Here is a 26,923-nt window from a genome sequence, read left to right on the forward strand (position 1 = left end):
TAAAGAAGAGCTAACTTATTTAACATTATTTATCAAGCACATGCCTAGTGCCAAACACACTATCAACTGCAGAAAATACAGAAATGACCGATCCAGCTCCTATCTTCAAGGAACGAGAATGGCCAAGACCAAGTAAACATGTATTATATCCTTTGCTAGGTGTTATGAAACAATGTTTTGGGTTTCTTTTTAAGATTTTTTATTTGCGGCAAGTCCGATTGAGCATGTCCCAAATTGTACATCTCCTCCCTCTCTTTTTCCACTCTTAAATTTAACAGGGATCACTTTTCAGTTAAAATTTAAACACCTAAGAATAATCGTGTGTTAATTACTGAGTTCAACCAATAGTACTAGAACAACAACAACAACAACAAATACTAAAAAGGATAAAGTATTACATTGTACATCTAGAGTCAGGACAAGAGCTGATCAGGTCATTATTTCTTATAGTGTCCATTTCACTTAACAGGTTTCCCCTTTGGTGCTCAGTTGTCACCGATCAGGGAAAACAAATGATATTTGTCTCTTTGGGACTGGCTTAATTCACTCAGCATGATGTTTTCCAGATTGGTCCATCTTGTTGCAAATGACCGGGTTTCGTTGTTTCTTACTGCTGTATAGTATTCTATGGAGTACATGTCCCATAATTTCTTTATCCAGTTTACTGTTGATGGGCATTTGGGTTGGTTCCAGGTCTTAGCTATTGTGAATTGAGCTGCAATAAACATTAATGTGCAGATGGCTTTTTTATTTGCCAAATTAATTTCCTTTGGGTAAATTCCAAGGAGTGGGATGGCTGGGTTGTATGGTAGGGTTATGTTCAGGTTTCTGAGGAATCTCCAGACAGACTTCCATAGTGGCTTAACCAGTTTGCATTCCCACCAACAGTGGGTTAGTGTCCCTTTTTCCCCACATCCTCTCCAGCATCTGCTGTTGGTAGATTTCTGAATGTGAGCCATTCTCACCAGGGTGAGATGGAACCTCATTGTGGTTTTGATTTGCATTTCTCTGATTGCTAGTGATCTTGAACATTTTTTCATGTGTCTGTTGGCCATTTGGATTTCCTCTTTCGAAAAATGTCTGTTGAGGTCCTTGGCCCATCTCTTAAGTGGGTTGTTTGTTTTGTTGTTGTGGATTTTCTTGATTTCTTTGTAGATTCTGGTTATCAACCCTTATCAAAGAAGGTACCTTTCTCCGAAGGGAGGAGAGAACTTCCACTTTGACTATGACCCTATCGGAATAAGATCAAAGTCAGCGAACTCTAAAGGCTTCCATAGCCCTGACAACTCATGACTAGAGCCTAGGGAGATTACTGACTCCATGAACAGGAGTGTCAAATTATTAAGTCAGCAACAGGAGTCACTGTGTACTTACACCCCATGTGGGATCTGTCCTTAATGTGTTGTCTAATGTGAAGTGATGCTATAACTAGTACTGAAACAGTATTTTTATATTTTGTGTTTCTGTGTGGGTACAAACTGATAAGGTCTTTACTAATTATATACTGAAGTGATCTTCTGTATATAAAGATAATTGGAAATGAAAAAAAACAACCTGGTGTTAAATTGGAAATGGCATAGAAAATTAATTAATTTTTAAAAAAATACATTGCTTCTCGGCCTTTTGGCTAAGATCAAGTGTGTGAAGTGTAAAAAAATATTATGTAGGATCTCTGTCTTTAATGTGCTGTACACTTATTTAATGCTATAACTAGTACTCCAACGGTAGTTTTTTCACTCTGTGTTGCTATATGGGGCAAACTGTTGAAATCTTTACCTAATATATACTAAACTGATCTTCTGTATATAAAGAGAATTGAAAATGAATCTTGATGTGAATGGAAGGGGAGAGGGAGCGGGAAAGGGGAGGGTTGCGGGTGGGAGGGAAGTTATGGGAGGGGGGAAGCCATTGTAACCCATAAGCTGTACTTTGGAAATTTATATTCATTAAATAAAAGTTTAATAAATGAAAAAAAAGATTTATTTTTTATTTATGTGAAAGGCAGAGTTGGAAAGAGAGAGATCTACCATCTGCTGGTTCACTCCCCAGATAGCCTCAATGGCCCTGGGCTTTGCCAAGCCAAACCAGGAGCCTAGAACTCCATCTAGGTCTCCAATGTGGGTGCCAGCGGCCCAAGCACTTGGGCCATCTTCTACTGCTTTTCCAGGCACATCAGTAGGGAGCTGGATTGGCACTTGGACCAGTGCTCATATGGGATGTTAACCACTGTGCCATGTGACTAGCCCCAGGACAGCATGTTCTAAGAGCGTCTCTAGAAACTGTCTCTTAATTAGAACACCATACTGAATAATACTGCCCTATGGTAATTCATAAAAGACCCAAAGCTGTTCTACTCTAGGAGTTCAATATTGTTAGTAGCCTCACTGGCATTCCTTTGAGCTTCATTTATTTTTAAGTTACAAAAAAAAGGGACATTTAAAAAGTTTTTCATTATTCATTTTAGCAACAGAGAAAGTGAATTAGATGGTGAGAGAAAGAGAATGTGTGAGTGTTCCATTCTACTGGTTCATACTCCAAATGCCCTTAATGGCCAGGATTGGGCTAGGCCAAAGCCAGGAGACTGGAACTCAATCCAGATCTTCCACATGGGTTTCAGCAACCCAGTTTCTTGAGCCATCACCTCTGTCTTCCAGGGTCTGTATTAGCAAAAGGCTGGAGTCAGGAACTAGAGGCAGGCATCAAACTCTGGTACTCCTGTGAGTCATGGGTGTTCTAACCAACAGCTTAACTGCTTGGCCAAATGCCTGCCCCAAAACGGGGTTTTCTGATTTAAAATCATTTGATTAATTATAGATATTAAAGCATATATGCAGAATTAAAATGCCAACATTGAAGAAATAAGCTGCTTATTTGCATGCAAGGGGACAAGTTATACAGAAAGGATTTGGACCAACCTAGGGAAACTACTAGACATACAAGACACAACTGAACAAAGCTCAGTCTAAGTCCCTCTTATTAGAATGGCTCAAGAAATCTACTTACTAAACTAGGAGCATAGAAATGGGAAGAAATTAGAAAAGAGAGAAACACCAGGAAATCTATAACCCATCAACTCCATGGATGACTGTATAGGACATTCAAAACTCTGGCTAGGATCAAATTGACACCTTTCTTTAATCTATTAGTAGCTTTGCTGTCTCTCTAGCAGGTTTCACACTAAGTCTGGACTCTGTTGACCTACTGTGTCTTAGAGAGTTGCACTCAGTCTGGCTCCTCAACTCAGGAGACTTTATCTTCCTTCTCCCAAAAACCTTCCTTTTTTGATTCTGGGGAGAACAGAGTGTCTTTTACAGGGTATGTACTCCCTAGGGTTTGGAGCTGTCCTCAGCACCTTCCCTTGGATCTGCTTCATTAGTATCTAGCTTTTAAGAAAACGTGTGTGTGTGTGCGTGCACACGTGTGTGTGTGTATGCTTTGACTCAGCAGTGCAACTTCCAGGAGTCTCTCCTTATGTGTATAACTGCACCTGTACACAATCATGTTTATTGGTCAATATTAGTAATAGTAAAAATTAACAAATTTAAATGCCCAATGAGGAAGGATTAATTTTGGTATATCCATAATATGAAATAGAGCTCTTGGGAACGATGAAGTAGATCTGTGTATGCTAACATGGAAATGTGTCTACAATACCTTGTGAAGGAAAACAAGGTTTTTGAATCATGTAGAAAATGGTCCCATTTTAAGTTTTTGTTTTTCAATGATCTAGTTTTTGCTTGCCTACACTTGGTAAAAGGTCTGGTAGGACATATGTCAAACTGTTGATAGTGGTTACCCCTGAGACATGAGATCAAAGTTGAGCATTAAAATGAGAAAGGAGAAATTTTCACTTACAATTTTGGAAAGGTCTAGTTTATTTATATTTTATAAAATAAGTGTATCTTTGTAACTTTTTAAAAGAATCCCTCTCCTCCTGGGCTCTGCAGCCCTCTGAGGTGGGGACTGAGGTCAAGCTGGGAGCTCGGTTTCCTTGGCCTTCATGGCAACGGAAGCTGGCTGTGAAGCAAAGGCTGACTTAGGTTCTAGGAAGAGTCCCTTCACAGCAATACCATAAACCGGAAAGAATTCTTATTTCCCAGAAACAAGGAAAAGGAACTGGCATTTCTGTGACCAGTAGATGAAGGATAAAGTACCTTCAGCATACTCATGAAATCCAGCACTTAGATGGATTATTTTAAGGACCTGTCTTTGCTTTAAGAGCACTTGGCTTGAGGCACTTCAGATACTTATTCATATCTGCAATGTGTTCAGATCATAAGAAATCAGATATGCTGGTGCCACGGCTCAATAGGCTAATCCTCCACCTTGCGGCGCTGGCACACCGGGTTCTAGTCCCGGTCGGGATGCCGGATTCTGTCCCAGTTGCCCCTCTTCCAGGCCAGCTCTCTGCTGTGGCCAGGGAGTGTAGTGGAGGATGGCCCAGGTGCTTGGGCCCTGCACCCCATGGGAGACCATGATAAGCACCTGGCTCCTGGCTTCGGATCAGCGTGGTGCGCCGGCTGTAGCGCGCTGGCTGCATGGCCATTAAAGAATGAACCAACGGCAAAGGAAGACCTTTCTCTCTGTCCGCTCTGCCTGTCAAAAAAAAAAAAAAAAGAAAGAAAGAAAGAAAGAAAGAAAGAAAGAAAGAAAGAAAGAAAGAAAGAAAGAAAGAAAGAAAGAAAGAAAGAAATCAGACAGTAATCTTGTGGAAGATGCTTTTGAGTTCAAGTCTTGCTCTACTATCATTTCCTAAACAGACTACGAAGTGTATAGGATTTGTCCCCAGGGAGTTTATCAACAGTTGCTTTTGTTCTTGAAATGGAAGAAGAAAAAAGAGAAAGAGAATGAGGAGTTCAGAAATTGATTATATAAAGAAATCTTAAAACCTTGAAGTATCTCATTGTTTTAGAAGCTTTATGACCATATTAACTAATTTAATGATAATGGCTAAATTGAAATGTTATATTTCCATCAAAAAGATACTTAAGCTGATAAAATGATTCAAATGTGAACCAACTGGCCGGCGACACGGCTCAATAGGCTAATCCTCCGCCTAGTGGCACCAGCACACCGCATTCTAGTCCCGGTCGGGGCACCGGATTCTGTCCCAGTTGCCCCTCTTCCAGGCCAGCTCTCTGCTGTGGCCCGGGAGTGAAGTGAAGGATGGCCCAAGTGCTTGGGCCCTGAACCCCATGGGAGACCAGAAGAAGCACCTGGCTCCTGGCTTTGGATCAGCACGATGTGCCAGCTGCAGCGTGCCGGCCGTGGCGGCCATTGGAGGGTGAACCAACAGTAAAGGAAGACCTTTCTCTCTCTCTCTCTCTCACTGTCCACTCTGCCTGTCAAAAAACAAACAAACAAACAAAAAACAACAACAAAAAAAACAAATGTGAACCAACTAAGCTACATTCTCAGGGTGATTTGGTTGGTAATACTTACTTTTTTGAAATATATCTTCTTTACTTGTGATTAACGTTGCTTTAATTTTGCCCTGTTATATTCTTGTCTGTTTTCTCATAAATCAGGCTGAAGAACTACACCCTGGTTTCTCTACATCCAATTACATGCACTTGGCAAAGGTAATAAAGACCATTGTTTTAAGATCACTTTGAATCCAACACATTAAAATGTGATTACATTTAACATTGATTTTTTTTTTAATTTCTAGTGTTATATTGATCTTGACCAAAACCAGGATGCTTTGAAGTTCTGTGATTTGGCACTATTGCTTCCTAGTGTTACAAAAGAGGTAAGTCCTAACATAATAAATGCTTTCATCAGCACCCTTCAGGCCTCCAACACAAACAGTTGGGAGTCTTCTTTCTCTAATAAATTTTTTTACTCTTTTTTTAAAAATTTTCCAGCTTTATTGAAGCATAATTGGTTATAAGCAATATGTAAATTATATGTAACATGATGTTTTTTGATAGATGTATACATTATGAAATGTCTTAGAAAACTTCAAGTGAACGATCCAGTATTATTAACTACAGTCACCATGATGTACATTAGATCTCCAGAACTTCCTCATCTTACAGCTTTGACTGACATCTCCCCATTTCCTCCACCCCCAGGCTTTTGGAAACCACACTTCTACTCTCTGCTTCTTTTTTATTTTTTTTTATTTTTTTACTTTTTTAAAAATTTCATTTGTTATACAAATTTCATGTATTTCTATATACAACTTCAGGAACATAGTGATACTTCTCTCCCTACCCACCTGCCCACCCACACGCTCACCCTTCTGCCTCCTTCCTCTCCTATGCTCATTTTTAAATTTTTACAAAGATTATTTTCTATTACCTTTATACTCATAAAATTGCACTACACTAAGTAAAGAGTTAAGCAAATAGGATGAAAAGAAAAACACTGTTCCTCAACAGAAGACACAAGGGCTGTAAAAAAATCATTGAATCTCAAAATGTCCATTTCACTCCTATAAATTACATTTTAGGTACTCTGTTACCACAGATCAGGGAGAATATATGGTATTTATCTTTTTGGGACTGGCTTATTTCACTAAGTGTAATGTTTCTAGTTGCATTCATTTTGTTGCAAAAGACAGGATTTCTTTTCTTTTTACCACTGTGTAGTATTCCATAGTGTATATATCCTATAATTTCTTTATCATCAGTTGATGGACATCTAAGTTCATTCCATATCTTACCTATTGTGAATTAAGCTGCAATAAACATGGGAGTACAGATAACTCTTTCATATGCTGATTAAATTTCCTTTGAGTAGATTCCCAGGATGAGATGGCCAGGTAACATGGTAAGTGTGTATTCATATTTCTGAGGTATCTCTACACTGTCTTACACAGTGGCTGTACCAGTTTACATTCCCACCAACAGTGGATTAGAGTACCTTTTCCCCACATCCTCATCAGCATTTTTTGTTCTGTATGACAGCCACTAACAGGGGTGAAGTGAAACCTCATTGTGGTTTTGATTTGTGTTACCCTGTAGGATAGTGATCTTGCACATTTTTTCAAATGTCTGTTGGCCATTTGAATTCCCTCTTTTGAAAAATGCCTGTTCAAGTCCTTTGCCCATTACTTAACTGGATTGTTTACTTTGTTTTTGAATTTCTTGAGCTCTTTGTAGATTCTGGAAATTAATCCTTTATCATTGCATTGTTTGCAAATTATTTCTCCTATTCTGTCCATTGCTTCTTCACTTTGCTGAGTGTTTCTTTTGCAGTGCAGAAGCTTCTCAGCTTCATATAGTCCCATTTGTCAATTTTCCTTTAATTGTGTGTGCTTTCGGGTCTTTTTCCAAGAACTCTTTGCTTATGCCATTTCTTCCAGAGTTTCCACCAATGTTCTCTAGTAATTTGTTAATATCAGGTCATAGATTTAGGTCTTTGATACATTTTAGTGGACTTTTGTGAAGGTGTAAGGTGGAGTCTTGTTTCATTCTTCTGCACATGGAGATCTAGTTTTCCCAGCATAATTTATTGAAGAGATGGTCCTTGTTTGAGGGATTGATTTTAGCTCCTTTTCAAAGGTAAGTTGATTTCAGATGCGTGGATTGATTTCTGGAGTTTATATTCTGTTCCATTGATCTATCCATCTGTTTTTGTGCCAGTACCAGTCTGTTTTGATTATAACTGCCCTATAAGATTCTTCATATCTGGTATTGTGATATCTCTAGCTTTGTTTTTGTTCTATAAAATGGCATTAGCTATTCGGGGTCTCTTTTGTTTCCATATGAACTTTAGCATCTTTTTTTTTTTTAGATCTAAGAATGTCCTTGGTGTTTTGATTGGTATTGCATTGAATCTGTAAATTGCTTATGGTAATATGGACATTCGGATGATATTAATTCTTCCAATCATTGAACCTGGAAGATTTTTCCATTTTTTGTGTCTTCTTCTATTTATTTCTTTAATGTTTTATAATTTTCATCATAGAGATCTTTGACATCTTTGGTTAAATTCATTTCAAGGTGTTCAGCTTTTTGTAGCTATTGTGAATGGGATTGACTTAGAAGAGCAGAAGAGCTTTCTCAGCCATGGCATGATCTGTATATACAAAAGCTATGGATTTTTGTGTGTTAATTTTATATCTTGCCTCTTTGCAAATTTCTGTATGAGTTACAATAGTCTCTGAGTAGAGTTTTGTTTTGTTTTGTTTTGTTTTTGTTTTGTTTTGTTTTGTTTTGGTTCTCCTGTATATAGAATCATGTCATCAGGGACCGGTGCTGTGGCTCACTTGGTTAATCCTCCACCTGCGGCGCCGTCATCCCATTTGGGTGCCAGGTTCTAGTCCCAGTTGCTCCTCTTCCAGTCCAGCTCTCTGCTGTGGTCCAGGAGGGCAGTGGAGGATGACCCAAGTGCTTGGGCCCCTGCACCCACATGGGAGACCAGGAAGAAGCACCTGGCTCCTGACTTTGGATCAGCGCAGCGTGGGCCATAGTGGCCAATTGTGGGGTGAGCCAGTGGAAGGAAGACCTTTCTCTCTCTCTCTCTCTCTCTCTCTCTCTCTCTCTCTGTCTATAACTCTACCTGTCAAATAAATTTTTAAAAAAAGAATCATGTCATCAGCAAATAGGGATAATTTGACTTCTTCCTTCCCAATTTGTATCCCTTTAATTTCTTTTTCTTGCCCAATGGCTCTGGCTAAAACTTCCAGGACTATATTCATTAGCAATGTTGAGAATGGATGTCCATGTCAGACTTCAGAATTTAGTGGGAATCCTTCCAACATTTCCTCATTCAGTAAGATACTAGCCATGGGTTTGTCATAGACTGCTTGGATTGTATAGAGGAATGTTCCTTCTATACCCAGTTTGTTTGAGGTTTTCATTATGAAAAGATGTTGTATTTTATCAAATGCTTTCTCTGCATCTATTGAGATAATCATATCATTTTTGTTCTTCAGTTTATTGTGATGTATCACATTGATTTGTGAATGTTGAAGCATCCCTGCATACCAGTGATAAATCCCATTTGGTTTGGGTAAATGATCTTTATGATGTATTGTTGGATTCGATTAGCTAATATTTTGATGATGATTTTTGCATCTATGAGCATCAGGGAAATTGGTCCATAGTTCTCTGTTGTATCTTTTTAAGATTTGGGAATTAAGGTGATGCTGGCTTCATAGATGGAGTTTGGGTGATTCCCACCCTTTCAATTGTTTTGAATAGCTTGAGAAGAATTGGAATTAGTTCTTTAAATATCTGGTAGAATTCAGCAGTGAAGCCATCTGGTACTGGGCTTTTTTTGTTTAGAGGGTCTTTATTACTGATTCAATCTCTGCTGGTTATTGGTCTGTTTAGGCTTTCTAAGTCTTCATGACCCAATTTAGGTAGGTTTTATGTGTCCAGGAATCTATCCATTTCTTCTAGGTTTCCTGATTTGTTGGCATACAGCTCTTTGTAGTAATTCCTTTTTTTTTTTTTTTTGACAGGCAGAGTGGATAGTGAGAGAGAGAGACAGAGAGAAAGGTCTTCCTTTTTGCATTGGTTCACCCTCCAATGGCTGCTGCGCTGTGGCTGGCGCACCGCGCTGATCCAAAGGCAAGAACCAGGTGCTTCTCCTGGTCTCCCATGCGGATGCAGGGCCCAAGCACTTGGGCCATCCTCCACTGCCTTCCCGGGCCATAGCAGAGAGCTGGCCTGGAAGAGGGGCAACTGGAATAGAATCCGGTGCCCCAACCGAGACTAGAACCCAGTGTGCCGGTGCCGCAAGGCAGAGGATTAGCCTGTTAAGCCACAGCGCCGGCCTGTAGTAATTCCTGATGATTCTTTTATTTCTTTGGTATCTGTTGTTAGATTTCCTTTTTTTAATCTCTAATTTTATTGATTTGTGTTTTCTCCCTGTTTTGTTTTAGGTTGCTTGGGCCACTGATTTGTCAGTTTTGTTAATTTTTGCCAAAAAAAAAAAACAAACAAAAAAAAACTCTTCATTTTGCTGATCATTTGTATTGTTTTTTTAGTTTTTGTTTCAATTTTATTTATTTATTCTCTAATTTTAATTATTTCTTTTTCCCACTAGTTCCAGTTTGATTTGCTGTTGTTTTTCTAGGTCCATGAGATGCATTGATAACTCATTTATTTGGTGCCTTTCCAATTTCTAGATACAGTCACCAGTTGCTATAAACTTTCTTCTTAACACTGCTTTTGCTGTATCCTATAAATTTTGATATGTTGTATTGTCATCTTCCTTCATTTCCAGAAAATTTTTGATTTCTATTTTGATTTCTTCAATGACCCACTGTTCATTCAGGAGCATGTTGTTCAGTTTCTCTGTGTTTGCATATGTTCTAGAGATTCTTGAGTTGTTGATTTCCAGCTATATTCCATTATGGTCAGAGAAGATGCATGGTATGATTTCTATTTGTTCTTTAATTTGCTGAGAGTTGCCTATGGCCTAGCATGTGGTCTAGCCTAGAGAAAGGTCCATGCATTGGTAAGAAGAATGTGTACTCTGAAACTGTAAGAGGAAAACTTCTGTAGATATCCTTTAGGTCCATTTGGTCTGTAGTGTCAGTTAACTTTGTGGTTTCCTTGCTGGTTTTCTGTGGTTGATCTGTCCATTGCTCCTCCTCTCTTCCAAGGTGATCAGTGCCCAGGTGTTAGCCCTCAGTGGGTGCAGTACTCACCCTCACTCCCCATGAACTGCACAAAGGATCTGCACAGTCCTCAGTGTGAGCTCACATCTCGCTACAGTAACCCACCCCAGGCAGTCAAGGAGCCCTAAGAGTGTGGAGCTGCACAGCTGCCCAGAGACCCAGCTCTACCTGCGCCTGTCATGCAGTTACAGAGTTCCCAGTCTCAGCACACAGTCATGGGTTGCAAAGGATCCACTCCACCCCACTAGCCTGTCCTCTCCACAAAGAAGCTGAGGTATCCCCAGAGCCAGCTTGGTGCACATGGGCAGTTTGATGCCCAGAGCCTGTGATACATTGACAGGGTGAGGGCACCTTACAGTCACAGGTGGCTGCCTTACCCCTGTTAATTCTCCCATCCAGACTCAGACTCAGTGGGGAGTGTGGATTTTGCCCTCTGGTTAAGTCCCTGGATCACACACATGCACAATAGCCCCCACCAGTTGCAAGGCATGTACCAAGGTCTCTGCAACCAGTATTGACGTCAGAACGGGAATGGCTCCTTCTCCCTTCCCCACCGCCTCCCCCATTGCCAGATGCACACATCCGCTGACAAGATGGCGGCTTGTCCCTGCCAGTTGCTGGGGCGCACACAAGAACTGATGCAGCTGCTCCCTACTTATGTCCAAAATGGCATCTGCCCTCTTCCAACTAGTTGCTTTGTGACATTGTGGGTGGGGTGGGGGGGGATGGGGAGAGAGAGACATGCCTCTTTTTTTTTTTTTTTTTTTTAATTTTTGACAGGCAGAGTGGACAGTGAGAGAGAGACAGAGAGAAAGGTCTTCCTTTTGCCGTTGGTTCACCCTCCAATGGCCGCCGCAGTAGGCGCGCTGTGACCGGCGCACCGCGCTGATCCGATGGCAGGAGCCAGGTGCTTCTCCTGGTCTCCCATGGGGTGCAGGGCCCAAGCACTTGAGCCATCCTCCACTGCACTCCCTGGCCACAGCAGAGAGCTGGCCTGGAAGAGGGGCAACCAGGACAGAATCCGGTGCCCCAACCGGGACTAGAACCCGGTGTGCCGGCGCCGCAAGGCGGAAGATTAGCCTAGTGAGCCGCGGTGCCGGCCTGAGACATGCCTCTTTTTAAGTTGGGTTACAGGCACCATGTTCCCCTCAGGGCTCCAGACTAGACTCAAAGACAATGTAGTACACTAGGCTCTCCCTCTGGCTATATCACCAGTGACGTGGGCCAGTGGCCTCACCTTGCTCTCCAAAGCTGGTGCTCTCTCTGGCTCTGGGTTGCTGGGGTCGTGTGTTGTGTCCATTCCAATTGCTGTGCATCTGCACCTTCCACACAGGTCCACGGCATCTCTCCTCCTTCCATAGAATCTCCACTGCAGTTTTCTCTCCAGCTCTCCCCTGAGAATTCACTTTCTCCATTTTTTTATCTATCTATCTATTTAGTTTACTTTTTATTTATTTTACTATTTTTCCCCTAGGCTAGAGCAGTCTGCCCTTTCTGTATTCTGCCATCTTGGGATCTCTACTCTCTGATTCTATGATGCAACTTTCTTTTATACTAAACTATTTTGACTCAGATTTCTACATGCACTGTGACATTCACAATTTTGCTGTACCTGTGTAAAATGACCGGTCACCAGAAGACCCCTTGAATCTTCTCAGGACACACAAACATCCTGATGCTTGTTAGATATAAAACAGCAGAGAATGGGACAAGCCCCATTGCGAAAGAGGAGGGGAGCATCATCCTGGGGAGGCGGTGATTAAACATTGCAGGCAGCAAATGAGCTAGAACAGTAGTCAAGTATATAGCAATGTGAATGTCCAAGGGCTTGCTCACCCAGCCCATAGCAGGATGTTATTTGCCAAAGTCATGATTAAAAAGTGAAAGGTTAAAAATATCTTAACATTTTCTTGGTTTTGAGACACCTGCTATTTAAAAAAAATGAAAGGAACTGTAGGATTGCCTCTTGTCATTTTATTTAGCAGTTTGGGATTCTGGGTATGCTGTGAGCTTTAGATTCCACACTTAACTGTTCAGTCTGTGCTCCTGTAGGAACAAAAGGAAAAAAGAAAATGTTTTCCAGCTCCCTTTTCATACCACCACACATTATCGTCCTATAAATGATAGCAGAAAACAAAGGCCTTAGGAAAAGCACTCCTCTTCAGTCCATGCTCCAGCCTCTGTTGTGATCTGCAGTGTGGACAAATAAGGCTTGCCCGTTGCCCTCTAGGCATGTAAAGCCTGGAGGAAAACGATGTCACGTAAAGGCATGAAGAGCTAAGACAGGTACAAGTGTTTGGTTATAGAAATTTAGAAGAGGGAGAAGTTGTCTGCTCCCAGACGGAATCAGGTGGCATGAGAGTTGGAATTTGAAAGACCTGTCTGCTGTTTAGGTGTGGGCAGGCACATCACAGGTCACAGACAGAGGGCGGGAGTGGGAAAGCAAAGCTTTGTTTGCCGGGAGCGGCAGGAGTGTGCAGGACAGTGACAGGAAATGACTGAATGGAGAAGTGAAACACGTTCTGCCAAGGGACTTCAGATTCTTGTATCTCTGAAGAGCATTGATCCGTCTGTTCTGAACCCCATGAACAAGGTCTTGGTCTGTGGATGTGTATTTTCTGGATGTTCAAAATTTCCAACAGGGCTGACTGTCCTCCGAACTTTAATCCCTCAGTTCTTCCCAGCAGCTAAAAACAGGTGCGATACAGCACAGTCTCGGCATCAGTCTTCACCAGAGGGCAGAGTTTTGTGTCATCTTTTTCAACAGGAAATAGATTTCATCCCTTTGGTTGCTTGTCCCATGTTGGTAATAGGTACCTGATTATCTTTCACATCTCTCCTGAATGATATTAGTTTGGGTTATGTACAATCATTTTAAGCTGAGTGTCTGTGCATTCTTATTAGAATGTAAGATTAAAATACAATATGATAATGAAAACTATTACCTGGTCTGATGTGCAAATGTTCAGTCAAGAGATTGAGAATTGTCACAGCAGGGCTAAATATTGGCTAGCCTCAGGGTTTTGTCTTGTCTTCTCTCCTCCTTCCTCCTCTCGCCACACCTCCCCTCCTCCCACACCCCAGAGCTGTTCTCTGTAGCTTCACATGCTAACCTCCCCTTCTCCCACACCCCAGAGCTGACCTCCATAGCTTCACATGCTAACCACATGCCAGAGGCCTTCAGATTTGTGTCTCTAGATCTCTCTTCTCAGCACGAGGTCTGATTAGCCAACTTCTTGCTGTGACACCTGCCCCTGGGTGTCTGTCAGACATCTGACTCTGAGTCCTAAAGTTAGTTAGCATCAGGCTGTGGCATCTTTCTTCCTCCACCTTCCCCTCTAAGTAGATGGCACCTGTGTCGACCCAACTGGGCAACCTGGAAATCATCCTTCATTGCCCCCGCCCAGGCCCAATCCACACCTCCACCCAGTCACCAAGTGCTTGGCAGTCCTCTTTTTTTATTATTATTATCTTATTTATTTGAGAGGTAGAGTTACAGTGAGAGGGAGAAACAAGAGAGAAAGGTGTTCCGTCCATTGGTTTGCTCCCCAGTGGCTGCCACGGTCAGAGCTGCGCCGATCTGAAGCCAGGAGCCAGGCGCTTCCTCCAGGTCTCCCACACAGGTGCAGGGCCCAAGGACTTGGGCCATCCTCCAGGCAGTCCTCTTTTAAACAGGCTTTGAACCACCCGTGTGCTGTCTCCATTGCTGCTCCTCTGCTTTCAGTGGGACTTGGGACTGTGAAAGCGCCGTGGCTGCTCTCCTCACAGCCTTCCAGTAGCAGCTAACACAGTGAGTGAACGTAAACCTCAGCATGTCACTTTCCTGCTGAAACCTCTCTGCGTCCAGATGAATCGTAGCTTGTCCTTCAGAGCAGTGATGGAGCTCCTCCCGGTCTCGAGCTCATGGCACCCTCGCTCGCCTCCTCCATACCTGTTCCTTCCCGCCCTGCACCCTCCGAACGTGCTGTCCCTTCTTCCTAAAGCCTTCTCCCAGGCCCTCCGTTCTTCCCCCAGCTTTATGCCCTCCCACCCTGCAGGCCCTACCACAGATGCCATTTCACCAGGAAGCACTTCCTTGGTAGCCCCTCGCGAGAAAGCCTCTCGTGCTTCTCCTCGTGTCATCTAGCGAGGCTGTGATTGTAGTTACCTGGGTGTTTGTTCCGTGAGGGTAGCAGAGTGCTCTCTTGCATTTACTGCTCTATGCCTAGTCCTGACTCTGCTGCCTGGCATAAAACCGGTCAAGAAAACCTGTAGAAAGAATCAGAACACTGGTACCATCCAAATACAAAAACAGTGTGACTAGCGCTGATGTATGGGACTGGAAATGAGTGTAACTCAGGAAGTTGGACATTGTGGTGGTACCCAGCATCTTTGTTCTCAGTGATACCTCCATTCGTATTTTTAGTCATTTTCTTCACACAGTGAAGGTACTGCCAGGAATGTTTCAATTTCTTTCTCAATGAGGAAAGTAGGATGAAGTGAGCTATAGGTAGTGCATCCCGTCCCAGTGGGGTTAGTTCATTCATTTCCAAAGTGTCTCACAGCACCATTAATTACACTGAAGACAATGGAGCCATTGGTCCCCGCTCCCTCCTGTGAGTCTGTGTACCACATGGGCTTCTTTCTTGTCACTTCTGCCCTGCATGACAGTCATCGTGGACCTGTCGTCTGCCCTGCCAGCGAACTACAGGCCCGTCACACCGCTCCTTGCTATTGGGAGTGTCAGCCATTTGGTCTCTGGAGCCCAGATGCAGGTGTGTGCGCAGCACTACGTTGCCAGGATTTGAAAGCACAGTCTTTAATTATTCACGTGGACTCTTCTTGACCCTACGAGGTCATCTCAGATCCTGGGAAACTTCCCTTTGTTTCTAAATAAAAGGAGTCCCTGTGTGTTAGACAGTGTGAGAATGATTGCTGCGTGAAATGATGACTTCACCAGCAAACTCAGAGTGGTTTGCCTGGAGGCAGTCTCCAGGATCCTTGGCTTGGAGTCTCCCGAGAAAGCTCAGATAGCAAAAGCATTATGTAATATTTTGTTTTACAGTGGAGGATATGCTAATCTGTTTTAACACCCTATATTTTAAATTTACTGTAATATTTTTGAAGTGACAAAAATCACCCTTCTAAGACAGGCAGACTCCTATAGGATCATAAATCCAGTGTACCAGAAACACCCACGACAAGAAGTGGTCTCTGGGAATCCTGAAAGCTAACAGTCTTTCTTCACATTGTCTTTGAATGACCTGTTGGGTAAAGTCCGGAGACGTGTTTCCGTGTTGTCTACGGTGAGAATCAGCACTCTCATGGGTAGCTTCTGTTAGAAAGAAAATCCTCATCCTGCTTTAAATGTTCTTTCCCACTTTAGACATCATATTTGATCGTCTGAATTAAGACACTGTTCTCAGATTTGTAACATATAATTTGTGTATAAGCGTTCATCCTGCCTTCCTGATAATAGAAAGACTGCAGGCCAGAGGATTTCACTTGTGAAATCAGTAATGCTGGCTCACGTATCAGAACTTCTCATTTGCCTGTTTATTTCTGGTTTGAATTTAGTTCTTGTGGGCTCACTCACTGTACAGTCCATGTCTGGAGAGCTGCTTCTTCCTTATAAACATTTTTTTTTTTTTGGACAGGCAGAGTGGATAGTGAGAGAGAAACAGAGAGACAGGTCTTCCTTTTTCCATTGGTTCACCCTCCAATGGCCGCTGCGGCCGGGGCATCTCGCTGATCCGAAGGCAGGAGCCAGGTGCTTCTCCTGGTCTCCCATGCGGGTGCAGGGCCCAAGCACTTGGGCCATCCTCCACTGCCTTCCTGGCCCATAGCAGAGAGCTGGCCTGGAAGAGGGGCAACCAGGATAGAATCCGGCGCCCCAACCGGGACTAGAACCCGGTGTGCCGGCGCCGCAAGGCAGAAGATTAGCCTGTTAAGCCATGGCGCCGGCCTTTCCTTATAAACTTTTAAAGAAAATTAATAAGGCAGTTATAGGAAGGGCAGATTTTCCCACCATCTAAACAGACAGTTTCATGAGTTGCAGGAAGGGAATGTTACTGATTTTACAACCTCCTATTTCTACTCTGTTGGCCCTATCTTCTTGTCACGTGCATCCAGAGTGTGTTGTTTCTTAGGGTGGACATTTCGCTCTGTTGTTAAGATACTGCTTGGGATGCCCACATCCCGCATCACGGTGTCTGGATTTGAGTCCTGGCTTCACTCCCTGCTAACATGCACCTGGGGAGGTAGCAGGTGATAGCTCATGCACCTGAGTCCCTGTCACCCACATGGGAGACCTAGGTACTGAGTTCCTGGCTCCTAGCTTTGGCCTGGCCCAACTCCACTACTGCCTCTCTCTTCCTCCCTTCCCACCTCCCACCTTCCCTCCCTTTCAAATAAACTGAAATTACATAAATAAATTTTTCAGTGTCTTATTTCTTGAGATTTCCCAGTATATAATGTTTCTTTGTTCTGTTTTTCTTTTTTTTTTTTAAGATTTGTGTATTTATTTGAAAGGCAGAGTTACATAGAGTCAGAGAGAGAGAGAGAGAGAGAGAGAGAGAGAGGGAGAGGTCTTCCATCCTCTGGTTCACGCCCCAAATGGCCACAACAAGCTTGGAACTTGGTCCTGATCTCACACGTGGGTGGCAGAGCCCCAGCTACTTGTAGTGTCTTTTGCTGCATTGAGAAGAAGCCGAATCAAAGCAGAGTAGCTAGGACTGCAACTCAGACCTGCACTAATAAGGGACGCCAGTGTTGCAGGAGGTAGCTTAACCTGTTACAACACAATGCCCGTCCCCAGTAAATCTCTCCTTCATTCACCCAAACTTTTTAGAAAAGAGCGTTGATGTATTTCCCAAAGTATGTTTTCTAATATTTTAGGTGAACTAAATCTGTATTTTTGAATATGTGTGTTTGAATGAAGGGAGGAAATAGATTATCTTTCTTTCTTTGTATTATAAGTGTGGAGTGTTTTTGCTCAAGTCTTGGGATCCAAATAGGAAAAAGCAGATACTGTCTTTGCCACTGTGAATGCTATGGTCTAGAGGGAAGGCCAGCACCCAACAAGTATGGCAGTAAAGTATGATGAGGGATATGGAAGTGAAACATAAAATCAGCACTTCAACCTGGACCAGGGGCTAAGAGAGACCTGGGCTTCTACAGAAACTAGGATTTGAAGCCAGTCATTTGAGTCTGTAAGACTTGCTTATTAAAAACAGAGATCCCTGGCCTTTTTACAGAAAACAGCTCTGAGCTCCAGAGTGTGGTGACACCAACCTCAGTATCAATGTGGGGTCAGTTGGGCACCTGCATTGTGGCATAGCCTGCAATGCTAGCATCCCATATGGGCACTGAGTTGAGTCTTGCTGCTCCACTTATGGTCCAGCTTCTTGTTAATGGCCTGGGAAAAGCAGCAGGAAATGGGGCAGGCGCTATGGCATAGCATGTAAAGCCGCTGCCTGCAGTGCCAACATCCCCTATGAGCACTGGTTCAAGTCCCAGCTGTTCCACTTACCATCTAGCTCCCAGGGGGTGGAAGCTCGCTCTCTCTCTCTCTCCCGCTCTCGCTCTCTAATTCTGCCTTTCAAATAAATAAATATTTTAAAAAGCAGAAAATCCACAGGAAATGGCCCAAGTGCTTGGGCCCCTGCCACTCACATATGAGACCCCCTTGAAGCTCCTGGCTCCTAACTTTGGCTTGGCTCAGTTCTGGCTGTTGGGGCCACTTGATGAGTGAACCAGCACATGGAAGATTTCTCTGTCTCTCTCTCTTTCTCTAACTCTTCCTTTCAAGTAAATAAATCTTTCTAAAAATGTGGGCTCACTTGAGGGTCCATCTATTTAGGTTACGCTTTTTTTTTTTTTTTTTTTTTTTTTTTTGGCTTATTGCTAAGATTGTCCCTGGTTAAGAAATCAGAAAAAGACAGATGGTGGCTGAGTTCTTAACAGTGCAATCTCTGGAAATGATGACCTTTGAGAACTTAGCTGTGGACTCTACTCAGGAAGACTGGGCCCTGCTGGCCCCTCTCAAAGGGGAACGTACAAAGATATTGGAGAGCATCAGTCATCTGGTCTACCTGGGAATCTTAGCTCTAAATATCATATGTGACTTCCCAGTTGATGCAAGGAAAGGGGACATGGAGTGAAGGAAGAGGATTTCTCTATCAGAGTCCAGGCAGCAAAGTGTAAAAACCTATGCAAAATACCTATAGGAAGGATCCATCTAGCATTGTTCTATAATAAAATTCAGGAGGCTGAACTCTGTTCCTGCACACTGAAGTTGACCTGGGAATGCCCCACAATCACCTGACTTTCACAGAAGGTTAGAAAGTGTGCTGTCTCAGCTCAGATGTTTGCATCGTCCAGGTTTCTTCCAATCCTGCTGCTGGGGCTAGGACGTCTTCACATCTTGTGGTTGTGGAGCCACTGTGTCAGCTCCACTGTCTCCTTCCAGAAGCCCACCACTCCCGACCCGGGAGGGAAGAGCCTGGAGACAGCTCCCCATGCTACCCATGTTTTCATAGGTGTGGATCGTGGCCTGTGCCAAAGAAATCTGTGTTTACTTTGTAATGGCCTTTCAAAAAAAATACGGCTGCGCTCCCCAGACGTCTGTTTTGAAATACCCAGAGTAGCAGGATAAATGTGTGAAGTTTCATTGTGTGTTTGTGTTTTCTTTATAGGATAAAGTAACACAGAAAGAAGTGAAAAAATTAATGGCTTCTTTGAAGAGGTAAATAAAAGAACTTACTCTTCAACAAATCAGATGTGGTCTACTCAAATTTAAACTCATCAAAGCTGTGTTTTATTATCCTGGTTTTTTCTTCTGATGTAAGGGTAATGTGCTCAGATTTGAAGGTAAAAGTACATTTCTGCAGAATGCATCCCACTGGTAGCACTACCAAACCAATCATGTTATTTGGAGAATCTATTTGCTATAATATCAGTATAAAATCACCTATAAATATGTATGCATTATATTTTTCCTATCAATAAATTAGAGCCTTCAGAGCATTTCTTTAAATAAAATATTTAAATCAATCCAAACAATGAAATCTAATGAGTATTTTATTATGTTAGTGGAGACTTTATCAAACAAAACAATTCCACTAATGTGGTTGAAAAATAGAAAACGTAAGCAAAGGACATGAACAAAGTATGAGCAGAAGAGGAAAAACAAAAAGAATTACAAATAGTAATCACAGAATGTGAATAAAACTATAATAAAACACTTTCTCTGTCAAATCAGCAAGGTTTTTCCTTCTTTCAAGAAACATTCAGTGGCAATGTTTTGGCTCAAACATTTGGGACAGTGTATCTAAAACCTTAAAAGTATATTAACCCTTTAATCTTAGCATTTCATTTCAATGAAAAAAATCCTAAAAAAGTGCATATAATTTGTGTATAAATTTTCATAATACCATATCACAATGCTTAACAATGTTAGCCACATTAGAATATGATGATAGAATATTTTAACACTAAAAGTTATTATAAAGCAGCTTTAGTGTGAATACAAAACAAAATAGTACATAACTATCATCTCAACTACATGAAAAGATGCAGAAAATCATCCAGTAGGAAATATACTAAAGTTGTAGCCATTCATTTATATTTCTTAAAGCTTTGTTTTGTTTTTTAATATTTCCCAATTCTGAATTAATAAATAATTTTTAAATGAGCTTAGCTATTAATGTTCTATATAGATTCCCTGGTATCCTTTAACTACCTCATCTTGAAAATCATAGTAAAACTTGAATTTCCTCTTTGCTATCCCACATACAGGGGCACACATGCAGGTGCACACACACACACACTCACACACTCACACACACTCACATACACACACATACTCAGTATTTCAGTGCACTCAATATTTCAAACCCTGACCTACATACATGGGTTAATCAAACCGAGCCATTTCTTCCCTCTTATCTTTTATAATGACCAATTGAAATACTGAATCAGTCTAACTGGTTCTCACCACCTTACCTCTGCCAGCTGCTCCAACACTGAAACCACTGGCTAGCTGAAGTGAGAGTCCTGCAAGTTTGCTCATGGATATTTCTGTCAGGCTCTAAACAACTAAATGAATGTGCACTTTGAGACAGGTGACTCCACCTGGTAACAGATGACATAGAATCAACCATGTTGTAGCCTTGGTTGGTAACAAGCCATTCCAACAGAGAGCAGTACAAAGACTTCCTGTAGGAATTATGAGGAATATCAAGGAATACGCCTGATGGATAACAGGAAGACTTAGAACTCACAATTAGAGCATGACCCAAGGTCTAATAAATAGGCATTTTAACAAATTCCTATTTGTCCCTATAGTCAGTATATCTTCAACAGACAAGTTGGTGTCCACTGATCATCCCTGTGGCAGTTTCTGAATCAGGATTTGACCCAGCAGAAGATAATATTCCTAATTCAATCTCTAGAGTACTAGGATTTTCTGACCCATTGACAGTTGCTCAAATAGGATATTAAGTGAGGAAACTCCACACGCCCTCTTAATACACTTCTAAATGAGCATGAAAGCCTTGCTGCTGTATGCTCAGTCATACCTAGTTACATTGTAGTTCTCACCAGATCTTATCATCAAAGAAGCTATGTGTGATGAGGCCAACTAAAATTTTTTACATTAAATCTCACTGTTTTGTCAAAGTCAAGTATTTTTCTTGGATGACAGCAGCATTATATGTAGACTATTACACTTATTCCAGGGAGTTTCACACAAAGTGAGCCATGAGGACTCCTACTAATTGTCTTTGGTTATTTCACTTACTACTCAGGCTGCTTGACCTTGGAGAAGACAGAATAGCTGCAGACTGCTCCTGAAATGAGAGTTTCTCCTGCTGGGTCGCTAATGGCTTCACAGATGAAGTACACAGACTGTTAACCTCTCAAGAGATTTCATATAGGAGGGGTCTTCACAAAGTTCATGGAAAATACATATTATGAAAAAAAATGCATGGATTGAAACTGCACCAAAAATAAACTCATTCTAAGTATTAGAGCATGTCTGAACAGGGTCTAGTTTCAGTCCTAAGAAGGAAAAGGCATCAATTTGAAAAGAGCCCCTGGGGTGGGTGATTGAGCTAGTGGTTAAGCTGCCTCATCCCATACTGGAATGCTTGGGTTTGAGTCCCAGCTCCACTCCTGACTCCAGCTTCATCGCAATGCACAACCTGGAATTAGCAAGTGATTGTTCATGTAACTGGATCCCTGCCACCCATGTAGGAGATCTGGGTTGAATTCCCATGTCTTGGCTTTGATCAGGTCCCAGCCTCAGTAATTATAGACGTTTAAGGATTGAACCAGCAGATGAAAACATTTCTCTCTCTCTCTCGCTCAAATGAATAAAATTTTAAAAGAGCCCCAGCAGAACAAGAGGAAATCTGCTAAAATGGAAGCAAGAACAAACACCAAACAGTGAAATTATTTATGAAGAACGGTGAAATTATTGATGCTTTATAAAAAAGTTATAGGGTCAATGCCCCCAAAGAAAGCAGCTTGTAAATGAAAAGAAGAAATGGGGCCAGCATTGTGGTGCAGTGGGTTAAGCTACCGTTTGCAAAGCCAACATCTTGTGTTGGAGTACCATTTTGAGTCCCAGCTGCTCCACTTCCTTTCTAGCTAATGTAGCTGGGAAGACAGCCAAAAATAGCCCAGATGCTTGGGTCCCTGCCACCAGGGAACTCGTGGATGGAGTTCCTGGTTCCTCTCTTCAGCCTAGCCCAGCCTTGGCTGTTGCAGCCATTTGGGAGTGAACCAGCAGATGGAAGATCTCTCCTTATGTGTCTCTGTGCTCCATCCCTTATTACTCTGCCTTTTGAATGAATAAATAAATCCTTTTTGAGAACTAGTAGCCAGAAGGTTAAAATCCAGGTGAGACCATGTCACTTTTCTTTGAACCAAAATAAAGCAGAAGGAACAGGATGACGTTGAAGATAAAGCCTGCTGTGGCAGATCATCCACATCCATTTGCCAGAAAAAAATTAATTTTATTCATGTCCTGGTTGAAGGGGACTGATAATTAACAGCAGAATCATTTGCCAACACTATAGACATCTCAATTGGTTCATCTTACACAATTCTGATGGAAAAATTAAAGTGGAGCAAACTTTCTATTCAATGGATGCCAAATTGTTGCACCCAGATCAGCTGTGGAGAAGAGCAGAGGAGCTTTCGATGAAAATTTTACACAAGCATAAAAGATCATGAAGCATTTCTTCAAAGCAGTAAAAGAGAAGAAACATGGCTTTACCAGTATGATCCTGAAGACAAAGCACAAGCAAAGTAATGGCAACCAAGAGGTAGAAGTGGTCCCATCAAAGTGAATGTATATCAGTACAGAGCAAAGGTCATGGCAACAGTTTTTTTTGGTATACTCAAAGCATTTTCTTGTTGACTTTTTGGAGGTCCAAGGAGAACAATAACACAGGCTTATTAGGAGAGTTTTTTATTAGGAGAGAGATTTTTGAAAAAGCCAGAACTTTAGCAGAAAAATGCTCAGGGAAGCTTCACCAGAGATGACTCCACTACAATAGTACTTCTGCTTGCTCCTCTCAGAGAAGGGCAATCTTGCCAGAGTTTTGTGGGAAACCACTAGGCATCCACTTTACAGTCTTGATTTAGCCCCCTCAGATGTCTTTGTATTTCCTAACCTTAAAAAAAAATCTTTAAAGGACACCCATTTTTCTTTAATTAATAATATATTTTTTAAAAAGACTGCGTTGACATGAATTAAAACCCCAGGATCCTCAGTTCTTTAAGGACAGACTAAGTGGCTGGTATAATAACTTACAAACATGTCTTGAATTTGATGAAATTTATGTTAAGAAACAAACCTTTTTTTTATTTTAATCTTTTAATTCCATTTTGCATGAACATTTTGAATCCCATTGTATGGTTTTAGAAATAGATAGTTCTGATCCAGAACTCTGAATATACTTATTTTCTGAAAAATCAAAGTATAGTACAGTTTCTCATAAGAGATTTAAGAGGTGACAGTGTTTCACTAAAATTGTAGCCAGTGTGCTGTCCATGTAATTTCAATGTTATCTTCCTCAAAATCCATGCCACTTCTCAAGTGTGACAAAAATTTGTAGGAGGGGGAAGCTTTTCATTTGGTAATATTTTTATACTTCCCAATTATAAAAAAACAAAAGATGGACTATAAAGACAACCCTCTACACCAAACAGACTTCTCATTTTACCAATAAATAGATTTTCAAAGATTATTTATTTGAAAGTCAGGATTACAGAGCAAAAAGGAGAAACAGATATCTTCCTTCCACTGGTTCACTCCTCAAATGGCCACAATAGCTAGGGCTGGCCCAGGCTGAAGCCAGGAGCCTGGAAGTCCAGGTCTCCCATGTGCGTGGCAAGGGCCCATGCACTTGGGCCCTCCTCCCCTGCTTTCCAAAGTGCAGTAGCAAAGAGCTGGATCAGAAGCAGAACTGCCGAGACTGAAACCAGAACTCATATGGGTTGCCAGCGTCAAAGGCAGTAGCTTAATCTGCTACACCACAATGCTGAGCTCCATTATTTATTGAACAGTTTAGCCCTGATTTATAAAGACCATGGTCAAGGTTAGAGAACTGTGCTGGATTAACCAGGACTGAGTTTTGGAATCTCATGTCTTCTGCATTCTTCTTTGAGCCTAGGGCTATTCACTTTTAGTTGGCTGGAGTCCAATGTGCCTGGCATGGAATAGGGGCTCTGAGAATGTTAATACTTACGCGATGTATGCCTATTCTAAGTGCTTTTCCTATGCTAACTCATTTCATCATCACAACAACCCTGGGAGGAAGAAATCTTTCTTATCATACCTTTTACAGATAAAGGAGCTAAAGCATGGGATAGTAAATACACGCCTAACACAGTGAGCAAGGAATGTGAACTTGCACAGATTACTCTAGGGTCCATGTAGTGCTGGGAGCAACTGCACACTCTCACCAGCAACCAAGGGATTGGGGATGTGGAGAGTAAGAGACAGTAGAAGGAGAGCAAAAAATAAAAAAGGAAAGGGAAAAAAGTAAGAGGGATTTAAAAGTAGAAGAGGGCCCTATCCCCCTCTTTCCCTCTTTCTCTGTAACTCTGCCTTTCAAATAAATTTTTAAAACTTTACACAATAAAACTAGAGAGGAATGGTAAGAAAAATAAGGAGAAAAAGCAAATAATAATCTTAGGGTTTTTTGGATATTAGTATACATTGTCTAGTTTCAATTCATAAATTTTCAACAACTATTGTGTATCTTTCTTCATATATCCAATCTCCTAATACCCCACCCCCTTGCCAAGATAAGGAAAGAGAAAGAAAAGAGGTGGTGAAGCCTGATTTTAAAGACTTGTCTACATGGTCTGTGTGAGTTCGGGAGTGCTTCATTATGGATGTTATGATCTGGTGCTTGGACACTTGATAATAATAGTTTATTTCACACTTAATACACGGTACATTTTAGAACCAAGTAAAGTTCGTATCTTGAAGTTCTGAGAGTTTTGGAACTCTCAACCTATATTTTGCTTTAGCTTCCTAGAACCAAATTATAAGTTTTGGCTTTTAGAAAATATATATTGTATTAAATAGAATTGACCGACAAATAACTACATATATTTAAAGTGTATAATTTGATTGTGACATATGTGTATACCCATGAAGCCATCACTGCAGTCAGTTTTCCTCACCTCAAAGCTTTTTCATGGCCCCTTTTTAATCTCTCTCTGTGATTCTGTACACTCCTCCCAGTGCTTTCTGTCATTATGGATTGCATATTTCTTAATTTTATATAAATCAAATTATTTACCATGTGCATTTTTCTGTCTAACTTCTTTTACTCAACATGATCATTTGAGAATTCATCCGATCTATGGCATGTACTAATAAACATTCCTTTTTGTTGCTGAATAGTGTTGTATTAGATGGATATACCAGTTTGTTTCTCTACTCACCTATTGTTGGATATTTGAACTGTTTGCAGTATTTTATTTTGAAAAATAAATCTTCTATGAACCTTCATGTGAAGTCTTTGAATGAACACATATTTCACTTTTCTTAGATAAATACCTATGAGTAAGAAGTATGGTAGCTATATGTCTACGATTTCAAAAAAAACTGTCAAATTGTTTTCCAAAGTGGTTCTACTATTTTGCATTCTCACCAGTAGTGAGTGCCGCTTGCTCATCCTTCTTAACAACAGTTGATAGAGTCAGTCTTCATTTTGGCCCCTGCAATAGGCATATAGTGAGATCTGATTGAGCTTTTCACTTGTGTGTCCCTACTGACAAATAATGTTGAGCATCTTTTTTCACACTCTTACTTGTCATTCACTTATGGTGAAGTGGTTATTCAAATATTTTATACATTATTTAAATTGGGATGTTTGAATTTTGTATATAGTTTGATGTATGGCTTGAAACTCATTTTTTCTGTTGTTTGGATGTCTGATTACTTCACCATCTGTTAAAATGACTCATTTTTTAAAATGCTTTCATACTTTTGTCAAAAAATTAATTTTCCATATACGTGTGGGTCTATTTCTGGGCTTTCTATTTTTACATTGATCTGTTTATCGATCTTAACGCCAAAACAATACTGTGTTGATTACAGTAGCTTTATAGTGTAGAAGTCAGGTAGTGTTAATCCTCCAACTATGTCCTTTTTAAAATTTGTTTTGGCTAGTCTAAGTCCTTTGCATTTCTGTGTGAGTTTTAGAATCAGTTTTTAAAGTTCTGCCAAAACAAATAAGTGAATGGGATGAGTTTTTAATGGAATGGATACTGAATTTTGTCAAACTGGTGTTTATTGAGATAATCGTGTGGTTTTCTGTTTATTTTTATAATGAATTACATCGAGTGATTTTTGAATATTAAGACAACCTTGCATTCCTGGGATAAATCTAACTTAATCCTCATATATTCTCCTTTATATCTTCTGGCAGATTTGCTAACAATTTGTTTAGAATTTTTGCACAAATATTTATCGTGGATATTAGACTATTGTTTTCTTGTAATGTCTTTTTCTGGTTTTGGTATCAGAGTAATCCTGGCCTCCTAGAATAAGGTAAGAAGCATCCCCTCTTCCTCATTTGTATCAAAAACTTTGTGTAGAATGGATATTATTTCTTCCTTAAACGTTTCGTAAATTCACTAATAAACCCATCTGGACTTGGAGGGGTTTTTGTTTGGTCGGGGGAAGTTTATAATTTTAGCATAAATTCTTTTAATAGATACAGGGCTAGTTACACTATCTTTCTTTAAGAGTGAGCTTTGGTAGTCTGTATCTTTTAAAGAATTCGCCTTTTTCACCTAAGTTGTCAAATTTGTTGGCATAAATTTAATAAT

The 26,923-nt window shown here is 41.0% G+C and overlaps 1 protein-coding gene across 5 annotated transcripts in view; it reads left to right on the top strand.

Moving 5' to 3' along the window:
• RMDN2 (regulator of microtubule dynamics 2) overlaps window positions 1-25,598 on the top strand; it is a 93,119-nt gene extending 67,521 nt beyond the window's left edge. For 4 of the 5 annotated variants that reach the window (XM_062209285.1, XM_062209283.1, XM_062209281.1 and 1 more), the window contains exons 9-12: window positions 5,529-5,582; window positions 5,672-5,752; window positions 19,258-19,307; window positions 21,370-21,941. In XM_062209285.1, the coding sequence (XP_062065269.1) occupies window positions 5,529-5,582; window positions 5,672-5,752; window positions 19,258-19,307; window positions 21,370-21,415 (231 nt within the window). In that variant the 3' untranslated portion in view covers window positions 21,416-21,941. The other variant, XM_062209282.1, reaches the window with a different exon arrangement.
• The last annotated feature ends 1,325 nt before the right edge of the window (window positions 25,599-26,923 follow it).

The sequence above is a fragment of the Lepus europaeus genome, chromosome 13 (genome assembly GCF_033115175.1).
Source record: "Lepus europaeus isolate LE1 chromosome 13, mLepTim1.pri, whole genome shotgun sequence".
NCBI lineage: Eukaryota > Metazoa > Chordata > Mammalia > Lagomorpha > Leporidae > Lepus > Lepus europaeus.